Source organism: Cajanus cajan, chromosome 7, assembly GCF_000230855.2.
Source record: "Cajanus cajan strain Asha chromosome 7, NIPB_CcT2T_4, whole genome shotgun sequence".
NCBI classification, from domain to species: Eukaryota; Viridiplantae; Streptophyta; class Magnoliopsida; order Fabales; family Fabaceae; genus Cajanus; species Cajanus cajan.
The window spans coordinates 42,551,929-42,566,515 of record NC_138523.1 but is presented as its reverse complement, the minus strand read 5'-3'; the positions used below and the strand labels follow the sequence as shown (position 1 = coordinate 42,566,515).

At 31.9% G+C, this 14,587-nt stretch overlaps 2 protein-coding genes across 4 annotated transcripts; one reads left to right on the top strand and one right to left on the bottom strand.

Annotated features, from left to right (window-relative positions):
* The first annotated feature begins 3,755 nt into the window (after positions 1-3,755).
* Positions 3,756-7,423, top strand: LOC109788314 (uncharacterized). Its single transcript, XM_020347007.3, has 4 exons — positions 3,756-4,194; positions 4,471-5,874; positions 6,296-6,482; positions 6,575-7,423. Exons 1-4 carry the CDS (start codon positions 4,134-4,136, stop codon positions 6,762-6,764), a joined length of 1,842 nt encoding a protein of 613 aa, XP_020202596.1. The 5' UTR covers positions 3,756-4,133; the 3' UTR covers positions 6,765-7,423.
* A 1,734-nt stretch (positions 7,424-9,157) lies between these two features.
* Positions 9,158-14,294, bottom strand: LOC109788301 (myosin heavy chain, cardiac protein). Of its 3 annotated transcripts, none has more exons than XM_020346990.3 (6): positions 14,137-14,294; positions 13,320-13,637; positions 12,986-13,093; positions 10,605-11,066; positions 10,388-10,489; positions 9,158-9,854 (listed from the first exon to the last, which is right to left on the bottom strand). In XM_020346990.3, the coding sequence occupies exons 2-6, from the start codon at positions 13,515-13,517 to the stop codon at positions 9,681-9,683; spliced, it is 1,044 nt and encodes a 347-aa protein (XP_020202579.1). In that variant the 5' UTR covers positions 13,518-13,637; positions 14,137-14,294; the 3' UTR covers positions 9,158-9,680. The 3 variants fall into 3 exon arrangements, with proteins under 3 accessions (XP_020202579.1, XP_020202583.1, XP_020202581.1); XM_020346994.3 differs by lacking the exon at positions 14,137-14,294 and adding an exon at positions 13,781-13,916; XM_020346992.3 differs by lacking the exon at positions 14,137-14,294 and adding an exon at positions 13,754-13,881.
* Between the last annotated feature and the right edge of the window lie 293 nt (positions 14,295-14,587).

Sequence of the window (14,587 nt, the reverse complement as noted above, 5' to 3'; positions counted from 1 at the left end):
AGTCAAATAAAATTTATGTGTAGAATTTGGTTAGAATGTTACTTGATGTTCTATATATAGGTTAGAGACAATATTATATCATATCTTAAAGACATATTATGATGATTGTATAATGATATTGTTCTTGATAAATGAAGATATTATTGTTGACAATATGATATTAAATTTTGCTCAAAGATACTCTTGTAACCTACGATTTCAGTTTCACTTTGTGGTACTCGTGGACGAATTTGTATCCAATTTGGCTTGATTGAGTTGAGTTGAATATACACATCCAAAATTTTAATACTCTCTTTTATTTTTCTATTTTTTGTCAACTCATTAAAAAGTTGAGTTTTCAGACTTAACTTCTTAACATTTTCTTTATATTTTTTTTAATTTTTATTTTGGAAATTAAGAATAATTGATTATTAATTATTAAAAAATTGAAATATAACTTATAGTTTAATACATTTAATTTATCATTACATTATTAAAAAATTGTAAATTGCTTCTGTAAATAAAAACATGAAATTAATAAACATATAATGTACAAATAAATTTATTTATTTGTGTGGTGTAATTATTTTTATTAAAAAATATTTATTTATTTTTACAATATTTATAATTTATTTACAACTTAAATAGTGCTAAATAATTTGAATTCCAAATATTCAAAAAGAGAAAAGTACAAACGAGTGAAGGAAATAAATTTAATTTAATTTAAAAATATTAAAAAGAAGAATAACAAATAGTATTTAAGTGGATAAATCTTCTTTACGAGTTTGTGCGACCTTAGACCTACAATAATTACATTTCTTTGATGGAGGTCGATTCATGTAAGAATGTGGATGAATGGTAGAAAATTTGATTTTTGTATTAGCATATATTTATCCTGAATGATTAGGCCTATTTATTCATTTGCATACACTTCAATAAACTTTCGACAACAATCAACGTTCATTTGCATAAGTTACCATGAGAAATGCTTAATTTATGTTATATTCTTATTTTCTTCCATTTAAAATATTATATTGAGAATAGTATTTAAATAAGGCCTTAATTTCTAACTATAAAAGTGATATTCTTAATTTTTTTATTGATTTCATTTTATCTTCTTTTATAATTATCTATGAGTTGAATTTCAATATTTTTAAGAGAATTTTAATAGTTAAATATAAAACATGACATTATATTAAGTTAAATATAATTATCTATAAATTAAATTAAAAAAATTGACCTAAAAGATTTATTTTATGTAATATATATGGATAGAATAGTAATTATGATTATTGTTAGACATAAGAGTAATTTTGAGAAAAATATTACCCGAAAGACAAATCTAACAAATCTACCCTATACATTAAAATAACTATATTGAACGATTGTTTTTAGGCATCATCATCAAACAACAATTAACTGTTTTTCTGCAATAGAATTATAGAATCATCTTTTTAGAATTCTTTTTTTTTTTTTTAACTACTTGTCTTCAAGAATATATTATTTTCATCTCAATTTAATATTATTTTTAATTTCGTTCCTAATTGTTCATAATGATTTGAGAGCTTATTCATATTCAGCTCATGTTGTTTTCCCCCGAAGCTTTTAGAATTTTACTCCTTTTTTTTTATATCATTTACTATAAAAAAAAAAAAATCTATCTTAAGCAAATAGAAGCGAGTATCTTTACGTTTTGTTTAAAGGAGGAGGAAGAATGGAAGGGAATGAAAAATAATAGGTAAGAATTGATTTGATAAGAAATATATAAAAAATAGTGTGAAATTTATAATTATTTGATAGAGTTGAATCAAATAAAAAAATATATATATTATTTTAAAATTATATTTTGTATAATTATATTTTATGTAAAGATATATTATTTAGATAATTACATTTTTATTCTTTATTAACTAACTATTTAGATAATAGTAATGAGAATAGTCTTATCTAAACATTTTCTTTGTTGAAAAATTTCATATAAATTCACTCATAAGAGAGTACTTTCACATAAATCTCACTACAATTTTCTTACAAATTTACTTAAATTATCTCCTTCAAACACAATTATTTTTTTTTTAATTTCTGAATAATTTTTCCTTTTTTTTCTCTATTAAATCACCTTTCCAAAACACACTATTATTGAAAATATTTTTCTAAATTATTTTTCTATCAGAAACATTTTTCAAGATTTTTTTTTCATAACATCGTATCTTTTATGTTATTATTTTTTACCGTATAAAAATTTATAAGTGTTTATGATCGAGTTAGTTTAAATTTGAGTAAAAATCTAATTAAAATTAATTAAATTTATTTAGTTCATATCGATTCAAATTTCATTTTTTTTTTACTTAAGCCGAAGCACACTAATTCGATGTAGATTAAGTGATAAGTGTTTACAATGTCAAGGAGTTTACAATGCAGAGTCAGCATTCATGATGATGACACAGAACAATATTCAAAAGAAAGTTATTATAATGATAATTGATAAGTGTTTCTTTTATTAATTATTAGTAGGCCAGTACAAGTACCAATGAAAATTCTTACAAGTTATAAATATCTGTGACATGTTAAAATTAGATAACGTCCTCTCTGACTCACTCCCCCTACTTACACTAGCAGAGAAAATTTTTCTTATTGTGCATGATGTGATTGCATACTTACAACTCATCCCAATCTCCCTTGATTCGTAATCATGTAATAGCAGACAACACTTTTTATTGCATTATCTACAGAAACAGAAAGCAAAGCACTACACTTTGTTTCTTTACCTTTCTTTCAGCCGGAGAGGTAGCTTCTCACTTATCAGCAGTCTAAACTTTTCATTGTTTTACATGACAAACAACAACATTATCTACCAACCTTCAAAATCAATTTAACTTATTTAAATGGAACAATTTACGGATGAATTGAAAATACACTACCCAAATGATCAAATAATGCACAAAGGTCACCAACACTTGTATTCTTCCATTTCTTTTTGTGGCTTAGAGATTTAGAAGGGACACTTTTTGCGTATACAATGCATCAGCCTTATCAAGGGTGACTGTGCAACCACTCTATTTCTCTCTCTAAACTGCTTTGCTTTCGGCAGCATACCTAGTCAGAGAATGCTTTTGATTAAGTTGAAACTTGAAAGGAGAGAAGGTAGATTAAGATTAAGACTATTCCACATGGGTTGTCCCACCCATGTTGCATAAATATTGTAAAATTAAACAAGGGTTGCATATGACTAGCACAGAGCATAAACTTTATGTGGAAAAAGAAATGGCAAAAGCCAATAACCAAAATAAACTTTTTGGTCCTACTCAGCTCAATAAATTCCTGGCGATTTCATCTTGTACTATTAATCTATCCCTAATGGTTTTTGTTTTTGCTACCGACGAAGACTTGTTTTGGTAAAAAAAAAAAAAACATCATCGACCAACTTTAGATCGTTAATAAGCACTCAAAAGCTCACAGTAATCCACATTACCGCTTGATCTCATCTTAATTAAAGCAAAACCATTTTCTTTTGCTACCCCTTTTTTTTTCCTCTTTTTCTTGTTACCCTCAAAATATCACTTTCTTAATTTATAAAAGTGGTCCAAAATAATTCCTCAATAAAAGAATGTTAACTTATTTCCTTACAAAGTTGAGTCTTTCATGCATTGTTTTCTTGCCTAATTTTCCAAGAAGAAATTAATAATTCCCGCCCCTAACACGTGGTTTGTACAATGGCCAGTCAGAGAATCCAAAAGCACTAACCCTTAGCCACGGAACACCAACACATAATCACATGTGAATAATCAAAATTAAAGGGTATGGTGTCCCTGTATTCGTCATGCACACATTCATGTAAAGATGGAGAAGAAATAAAATGCATGCTGATTCTCCATACTGTTATCAGACCAACTCAATCCTTTGTGACAAAGTAACATCGTCCAATCTAATATCATATCTTTTCTTTTTTTATCATAACAACTTGGTCGTCCTTCTTTTTTGACACCTTTTTCTTCCCTTCTCACTCATCACCTTTATCTTCAACACCCCCCGCCTCTCTGGGCTTTTATTCACGTTCAATGCCATTGACATGTCCTTAAAGCACTGAAGCTGCATGAATCACACTGACATTCCAATAAGGTCACTCTTCTACTTTCTAGTTACACTCTCTGATAATGGCCAAGGAAGCTTCACTGTGCCTCTTGTTTCTCTCCTTTCTCATTATCTCGTGTTCTGGTGAGTAGCCGACACTGATAATATCTCACAACACTAATCATATTTATTATGGTGAATATTCTTGATAATAGTCCAAAATTAGTAGTTCCTCTTTTGATTTGTTTGCTTGTTGGTTTCGGTCAATTATGTATGTTGAATTTTTGTCTTTAGTTTTAGGAGTTAGGACTACCTTACTTTGTTCTTGTAGAAATCAAAATCGGTGGAGGCAGTCAAATTCGAGTGAGAAACAAAATTGGACTTGTTCTCATTGTGATTCTTTTGTTTCACTCTTTGCAGGATCTCTGGTGGGTTTTTCCTACCGTGAGAGAGGAGACACTTCAACATCTGCTAGAACCATATCATTCCTTCAGCAAAACAACGTTTCATCCTCTCAGATTCGAATTTTCGTCACAGATCACAGGATTTTGAGCACTCTCAGCAACTCCAACGTGCCAACTGATTTGTACTTGAACAAAAGTGAAGTTGAAAATTTCATTACTTCTAAACCCTCTTCACTAAAACCTCATCTACTTAACTTTCTCCCACGTTTAAACATCAAGAGCATCATTGCTAGCTGTGGCAGTGAGTGCCTAGCAAAAAATGAGATGCCTTTGTTCTTGCATGCTTTGAAATCAATTGGTTCAGTTCTCAGGGAGCTTCACATAGAGAGGGAGGTAAAAGTCTCAGTAGCATTTCCACTTTCACTCTTGGAAAAGCTGAATGCATCACATGAAAACGATATCCGTAGGATTCTTTCATTTATAAAGGAAATGAAATCCTTTGTCATGGTAGAAGACAGTATTGATGGAGAATTTAGCATGGGAGATCACTTTGTTCATGCAATTATCAAACGAGCCACTCTTGCTGCTTCCATTCTTCCTTGCAAAGATGTTCCCCTTGTTATAACAATAAAAACCACAGTTATCAAGGAAATAACTCAATTTAGTGAGAGAGTATCCAAATCTCTAGAAGCAAAAACTCATATTACAAAAAGAATAGCTGCATTATATGCAGAGGTGTATACAACAGAAGATTTTGCAAGGAAAGAGGAAGAAGTGTTTCCTCTAAGTAAATCCAACAAAAGGAGAAGTCTAGATGACACAACCAACCCAACAAACACAGTTTTCCCCACAAATCCAGCATCATCTACACCAATCATTACACCCCCAGATACACCAACTATCATCACAGTTCCTGCCACAAATCCTGTCACAATTTCCCCCTCCAATCCTGCTGCAATGCCTGTGACAGTTCCTTCAACCACACCTGTGCCTCCAACTCCCACAAATCCAGCCAATTCACCAGTACCAGTGAGCAATCCAGCTACAACAACTCCTGTAGGGATACCACCACCAGTATCCAACCCTGTGACATCTTATCCACCTCCATCAGGGAATGCTCCTGTCATAAACCCTCAACCACAACCACCTCCTGCAAACACCAATGCTCCTGCCACTCAGGGACAGAGTTGGTGTGTGGCAAAGCAAGGAGCTTCTGAATCTGCTCTTCAATCAGCACTGGACTATGCTTGTGGAATGGGTGGGGCAGATTGTTCCCAAATACAGCAGGGTGGGAGTTGTTATAGTCCAGTTACTTTGCAGAACCATGCTTCTTTTGCCTTCAACAGCTACTACCAAAAGAATCCAGCTCCAACAAGCTGTGACTTTGGAGGGACTGCCACCATGGTTAACACAAATCCGAGTAAGATCTTAATAGTTTTAACAACCTTATTTTATTTTATTTTTATTTTAGGATACATGCTATTTACAACTTAGGTAGACCTATGACATAAACACTTATCTAAGAGTTTTAGACAACTTATAAAAAATAGTTGTGATATGTCCATAAGCTATTTTCATCTTCCTTCAACAAGCTATTTAATGACTTATCTAAATGACTTGCAACTTAGATGAAAATAGTGTAGAGATTAATGATCAAGCACCGATAGTATAAAATTGTTTTATACTGTCAATTAATTAAATTTATATTTTGTAATTAAGTTTATATTTTCTAATAGTTTAACTACATTTTCTCTTTAATTATTGAAACAACTCATACATAAATGCTTATGTAATAAGTACTTATCGGCCATTTTTAACTGGCTCTTATGAATTATGAATAGGTTCGGGTTCATGCATTTTCCCATCATCATCAGCATCATCAACTACAACAACGCCAAAGTCATCACCCCCAACACCACCTACACAATCAAGTCAAACAACACCACCACCAAGTCCAGTAACACCTTCTCCATCAATTCCAACAGTGCCACCACCAACATCGTCAACTTCCGGAACAGGCCCTTTCGGGTAAGTTAGACAGCAAGTTTTTCCCGGTTTCAATAATAATGGCACCAATAAGCATACTAATAATGGTCCTATATAACACTACCTTTTTGTAGGTATGGTACCCCACCTTCAGTGTTAAATTCCAGCAATCCAGCCTCAGGTACAATGCCAGGTTTTGGGTCTGAAACCCCTCCTGTTGTAAATACAACGTCGGCATCACATTCTGTGGGTTTGAGACCTTCTCTTGGCTGCATTGTTCTGATGGTATCATTTGTCACTATGAGACTCACTATGCACCCATAGAGTTCAAAAACATGATTCCTATTCAGGTCATAGTATATGAGATGCTGAATAGTATCTCTAGTTACACGTTGGAGTTGTAATGTGTCATTACATTAGATGCAGTGCGTAGATCTGTAGGTGCAGAAAGACATTAGAGTAAGAACGGAACAAAAGAATATAAGTGATTATGAGTAGCCAAATGATCATGGATTAGGTGAAGGTGAGGGAATTTCTACCGTGGAAATAAATAACTGCTGCTATGGTATCTAGGTTGTACAACGGACTGTGGACAATATTGGTCATGTACATAAATTTTGAAAGCTAGTAGTACTTTTTCTTGTGAGAGTTTGCAGTTCAGTGTAAATTGGTCATCAAAATAGCCCCATTTCAAAATTTGTGGAGATAATTATGATTTATGAGACACTATCAAGGTTAGATAGATGGATTATATCTCCAATTATGATGCATCTCTTCTTCAGGACGTACCAATTCAAGATTATGTTATTCTTTCTTTTATCTGTAATACCTTATGACTTATGTTGTATTTTCCTTTCCAGAAGTTTTTAGTTTGCTTTCTTGGGACTCCGGTGCTTTGCCCGTCACAAGAAAATAAAATGATAGATGTATAAAATTTGCGCAATGGTCCATTTATAAGGCAAATGCTATGGTGAATCACAAAAGGCTTGTGACTCTCTCAGACAATGAGAGAAACCACGTCAAATGGTTTCATTTTGGCCCTCACTTTAGAATTCAGACAAAAAAAAAAAAAACTATTGATACCTATGTATATGTAATATTTTAAACAATTATTTCTATATTTGCCAAAAAAAAATATATATCTATCTTAATTTTTTTGTTTACACGTATCTGGAAAATATACTAAAAAATTAAAGGAGACAACTCTTTGTTCTATTTTTTCCCCACATATATTTTGGAAACAATTCTATTTAAGACATAGTCATATGTTAAATGCAAACAACTCCTATTAAAGATTCTAACCAATACTTGTCACATTGTGGAAGACTGATATAAGACCAATATGTTTGCAAACTAAACTCAACTTCCATTTGGTATTTCTTGTTCTACTTTAATGTTCAAAAATCATGTTTCACACCTAAAAAGAGCACTCAAGATGTTCTATATATATTTTCATGAATTTATCTTGATTAGAGTGAAAAGATTTATACTGTAAAATAGTAAACTTTAAAAAAATGTAATTTTAAAATTAAAAGGGAGTAACAAAAATTAAACATTTTTTACAAGGGAGAATATAATTTAATATTCTTTTTAATTATAATTTAACCAAAAATTAAAAGTTGACATAGAGAATTTAATCTGGTAAATACTTGGGCTTTTAAAGGTTTTTAAAACAAGGCGAATGTTGAATTGATGAAGATAGCAATTCAAAATTTAATGCATAATTAAACCGGTAATAATTAAATAATATTATTTTAATTTTTAATGTAATTTAAGATTTAATAGTATAAACATAATTAAATCATTAATATTTAAATAATATTATTTAAAAATTTAATATAATATATTAAGTAATATTAAACACAAAAATCATAATATTTATAACTTCATAATATAAGAGTTTAATTTTAACAACTAATTAAAAATAATTTCAGATAAGCTATTACAAAAGAAAACATTAGGTAGGTTATTAAATTATGACAAAACTTTAATATATACCTAAGTATCATGGCGGTTGGTGTTTTCAATTAAAATATCTTTATATTTCAATGATATGTATATTACTGATTTTTGTATTAAATATAAATGTATATTATCAAAGGAAAACTTTAATTTTAATTGAAAAACAATATTAATATTCTACTTACTTAGGTTTTGTCCATAAATTATACTACTACGACATTAAATTTAAAGTAATATTTTGAGATTACATGTTTAACCAATTAACATATTTAAAAACATTTTTTTTTTACTATTTAAAATGCCTGGTCACAAAATAAAACTTACAAACTCTCTTGTATTTTAAAATTTTAAACTATAGTTTAGAAATATTTTACATCAAATATACAAATACGACGTGAACCTTGGGTTCAAAAATTAAGCCAGCTAATCCAGCCTATTTCCGTGCCTAAGTCGATGACATTGGATTCCAATTCTAACGTTAGAGCTCATTCTGTTGAGAGAAAATAAGGAAAAAGCACTAACGTCAATCAGCCAAATCCTCCAAATGCATTGACTTTTAAACCGACACATGTGAGTCACTTTTCTAATATCCGAAGCAGAGTAGACAATTGCCAGCAGAGCAATATAAATCACATTATTAAGTGGCTCATACATAAAATTATTGTGAACGAGGCCCACAACAATTCTAGCCAGCATCAGCATGATATTTTATGGACACGCTAAAGAGCCATCATATCACCTTTTTTGCAGATAAATGCATGAACTAGCCTCAACTAGCCAACAAATAGTAATAAATAAATGCAACCACAGCAGTGTAGTTTTGCAGAGCACCGCAAAAATGCCTTTGAATCCTGATGCTACACTTACATATTGTACAAGCTAAAGCTAGAGTATCTATAAAACTGCGTTTCTACAGCGCAAAATGGTTTATACAATTTCTCTCGACTCTAGAATTTTAAGGTATATAGGTACCTCTATATACAAGAATTGTTTTAAATACGGGAATGGTTTCACCGCCTCGAAAATATGAACTAGCCTCAACTAGCCAACAAATAGTAATAAATAAATGCAACCACAGCAGTGTAGTTTTGCAGAGCACCGCAAAAATGCCTTTGAATCCTGATGCTACACTTACATATTGTACAAGCTAAAGCTAGAGTATCTATAAAACTGCGTTTCTACAGCGCAAAATGGTTTATACAATTTCTCTCGACTCTAGAATTTTAAGGTATATAGGTACCTCTATATACAAGAATTGTTTTAAATACGGGAATGGTTTCACCGCCTCGAAAATATGACCAAGACCAGCATGGACATAGAGACCACGATTTTGAACCCAGAAGTGTCCCAGAAATTATGATTTTGCTTATCTGCAGCCACAACTTCTCTTTGTTGCTTTGCCGCTAATTGATCTCTCAGTTCTTTTATAGCTTTGTCCCGTCGCTCACCCATCTGTTCATAAACCCATACAAATTACTATGAAACATTGATTTGACTGGGACATTAATAAATAAAGTCAAGGATATAAACTTCACCAAGTTGCCCAAGTAAAGGAGGGTTAGATCAAGGAAGTAAATAATAACATGGCATTTTGACAACAAAAAAAAAATAAAACAAAAAAAAAAAAAAAAGTTTAGGCATCCATGAAAAAAAGTCATGAATAGTCCAGTGGCAGATAAAAATTCAAAACTCCTTTGATTTCGTGTTTCACATTTTCATAGTTCAATGCAAGTTCTAGCGTAAAATAGTCAAAGCAATTGATCAAATAATCAAATCAAAATTCAAAGCAAGGCGCTAAAAGAGCCCAATTCGTTGTATAAAAACAAGAACCTCAAGTATCTTTTGGACCAGAAGTGCATGTCTGGGAATTGCTTTTTTGTAGTAAAATAATCTTTTCATATATAAAAAAAGCTTTCTCAAGAAAAAAAAAATATTTCTTCAATGAGTTGAGCCAAACACAGAGTTAGTGCAATAGCCAAATTTACCCTTTGGAGTTTTCGTGTCTGGGAACGTGCTTCCTGCAAACAGAATTCTAACTTCAGCACCCTCTTCTTCAGCTCCTGATCAACACGCCGCTGCTTCTCCAACTGTGTTTTAAAACACATCAATGCCCTTAAATACATTAGCCAAGCACCTCCAGAAAAGACAAGATGCACTAAATAAATGAATGAGTATTTCATAGGCAAACCAAGATAGCTTTACCTGTGACTCTAATTCCTTAGTCTTGTGCTTCCAGTGAGCGGACATGATCTTAATTTCATCCTTAAGTTTTGCTATTTCTTCATCCTTAACACCTAGAAGCTTATTCATCTTCTCAAAATTTTTAGGAGAAACCTCATCTAATATTTTCCGCAGTTCACAATTCTTGTTCTCTCCAGCTTTTGCAAGAGCCTCCATAATATCGTGCTCAATTCTAAAAACTTCATCTTTCAATTGCTTTTGTGAAGATTCCCTTGCCTGAAGATCCTTCTGTAAATTGTCTAGTTGTTCCCCTAGCCTTTGGACACGATCTTCGTGCTCTTTTAGTGAACCATTTTTTTCATCTAATTCTTTTATTAGTTCTAAACATTGGAGCTGCGCTGATTGAGCCGAGGCAGCACTTGCATCAGCAGTTGCTCTCGTTGCTACAAGCTGTGATCTAAGATCATCCAACTCCTTTAGATACTGCATCAATATTACAATATATGTTGTGAGTAAAAGATACTCAGACCTTGGATGGATGGTTTGCAACTTGCGAGAGATTAACAGACGGTCAGAATCTAATGGTTTTTACGGCATATTTTGTATTATAAAGCAACATACATGCTTGCAAAATAATCAGAAACATGATACACGTAACATACTTCAAGATACATAAAATCTAAAGGTGTTTGATACCAATATAAAAAATAGTGCTTTCAATGCTAGAGTTACATAACGACTTAATGTTCTGTAATTCATTATTTCTTGTGTACACTGTTCTGTGATTCACTAAAGAATACCCTGAATGCCCAGGCATAATCAACATGAAGTGCTTTAGTCTATGTACGAATGATTTGTCAAAATTTCCTTTACTTATGAGTAATGATACCATTTTGTAAATTATTCAAATCTTCGCTTGGATTGTTGTATACTCTTTCTTGCAAGAGTACCATCTATTTAAAGGTTAAATGTGTAATACCGTAATTGTATATAAAAAATTTATCACTTCGTCAATTATTTCTAGCATACTTGTGCTTCAATTATTATATAAGATGAGATGCTAATCTAACAAAGAAATTGGCGATACATATTACACAAACATTTATGCCAAATGTTCATGATAAAAGTGTTACCATTACGGGTTAGACAAGTAATTATGCCTAGTGCTCACTGAAGTCTCGACACAAATATGCACCGTACCTCTTGGCTTTATTTACATAATTTTCATTCAATATCACAGTATCCTAGCTTTTATTTATGCAGAGTATTGTAGTCACAATATGTAGGTAGATGCATTCATTTCTTAATATATCACCAAACGGAGCATAAAATTACCCACCCATTAAGTGAAAGTTTGTTTATACTACCTTGGAAAATGTGCTTAGTATATAATTGAATTTAGTAACAAAAAATGAAACTAATTTGTTTTATGAACCACGAAAAATCCTTATTAAAAGCAGATCTATAGCCTGTACGCCAAAAAATTTCTGACTAGCCATTTTTCTAGTTCTCCTAAGTACTTGCATAGGTAACAATCATACGTAAAGCATAATTCGACTAAAAATGTGTGTCTCTCCTGTTACCCAGTTAAGACACCACTTCTAACCTATACCTTAGCAATAAACTTTATTTATTGAACCTAACAAAGTGAATAAGCATTAAGCGACATCCACGGTGAAGGAATTTAGAAATTTTGCATTTGGCAGCATCTATGGGAAGTTTGGTGCAGATAAGGACGAGTTATCATGGCATATAACCACTATTATTAGGCTTTATTTAATTATAGATAGATGTTCAATTACTAACGGCATACAATACTGGGCTTCTCTAGCATTATTAGAGTCACTTAAATACGTTAGTTAATTTCCTCATGCTTTTGCTTTTAAAAATCAATGGGTTATTAAAAACAAAACTGGTATAAAATTATTTGTATCATCGATTGTACATTAAGGTTAAGTTTAGTAGTTTTATTAAGTTTACTTAACTGGCTAACAATTACTGCCACAATATGTGGGAAACAAATTATTGAAGAACAATCCAAGTTAGAAATGGATGATAATAATCAACAAATCAAAGCACCCATTCACCCTTATCTTCAAAGTTGAGTGGGATCCCCAAGAATGAAAGAAGACAACTAGTAAAGGAATATCCTAAAATAAGAGCATCGACAGGTAATATTCGCTTAATGAGGAAAAAATAAAAGCTAGCAAAAATATTTACTATCATCAAACACCAATTCAGTCAAAAAGGCAGACAAAAGACACAATTAGCGAATCGTGTAGTAATTTAAAGATAATAACAAGAGGTAACAATCCTAATCAGGCCACTAAATAAGATCACAAGATACGCTATTAAATAATAATAATAATAATGAAAAGTAAACCCAAGTAAAAGTGTGAAACCTTCTCAGCAGAGGAGGCTGAAGCCTGAAGCTGCTCGTTTTTTTCTTCCAAATTCTTCTCCAACCTGCCAATTTCCAATTCCATGTTCTTGGCATTTGTCTCTGCTTCCTGTGAAAGAAAATCCATAAAAAAAATTGTTGGACCCAAAAAACCCCATGATTTTTCCCTGACCCCACGACCACAAAGACTAAAAAAAAGTAGAAATAATTGGTATCAAAGATGTAATTTTTCTAGCACGGCCAAAAAGAGAAAGATAAAAGAAACAAATAGTTGTATTTGAACAAAAAGACACAGGAAGCAACCAAAAACAAAACACAAGAAGAAAACCTTGTACCTGTCTTGTTAGAGATTCTTTGGCATACGATTGTTCCTGCGACGCTAAGCGACTACGAAGCTCCTTCAACTCTGCCGCCAACCACACCACGTTGCGCCTAAAGCTCTGCTTCTTTTCATTCAAATCCTGCAACAACGGATCAACTTCTCGAGCAGCTATAGACGTCAACGATGAAGATGGCTTCTCAGAAATTGACATGGAAACTTGAGCTTTTCAAGAAACGAACGTGTACAACGTAGTGTGCACCAAATCAGATCCTATGGACCAGGGATACCCACTTCCCGGTCCTTAAAATAAAAAACAATCAACACTTCATTCCTGCATGTGAACACCGTAGTTGTTGAGCATTTAATTCAATTAAAATTACATCCAAGTAACCAAAGAAAAATGAATTATGTAATCCAAAAAAAAAAAAAAAGTAGCTTAGAAAGTACTGGATCTTCTTTTCACGAAAAGGTTACCAGATTCAAATTCAAAGTAAAAAAAATCCAAAATTTTGATTCCAATGAAATTTGGACTAATTTTTTTTTTTTTCTGTGACAGTAGTTGCACATAATTGAGATGAGAGAGAGACAGAAGAAGGAGTGACCCTCTATCTGTCATTTTCAAATAAAAAAATAATTCGAATAATAATAAATAAGGTCAAGCAAGAGACGTGATCGAAATTAATTTCTGTCGTCTACTTCTGCTAACAACGCTTCACAATAATTCGAAGCAAAACCCCAAATTTCATGACATGAAGCTGCAACTCTCGCCATAAAGAGAAATTCGACGAAACGATTCCGTGTAAAAGGGAACACGAAAGTAACATACGTACCAGTTTCTGCGTTGGATCTTCTGTTTGCTGAAGCTCAATATGGTTGTGATGGAGAGGGAATTGGAAAACAGATAATGAAATAAGTGATGGAATGAAAGAATCGAGTAGTGGGAATCAAAGAGTCATGCCGCAACTTCGCTATTTTTATATTTTAATAATAATAATATTTTTATTTTTTCAATCTTGTCTCATCTGTGAGCAATACATGGCTGGGTTTACGCGACATGTCTTACGCATGACATGAACCAGGTTAGGTTAGGTTCGGATTTGGCTTTTTACTTATATTATTAATTTGGGAAAGGACAATAATTTTTTTAACATTTTTTTTATTGGTTGCTATTATGTTATGGGATTTATTAAACAAAACGTAAAATCATTAATTGAAAAGGAAAAAAAAAAGTCTGGTTATTTAATGAATTTTACATAAATTTTATTGTTTTATTAAACTATA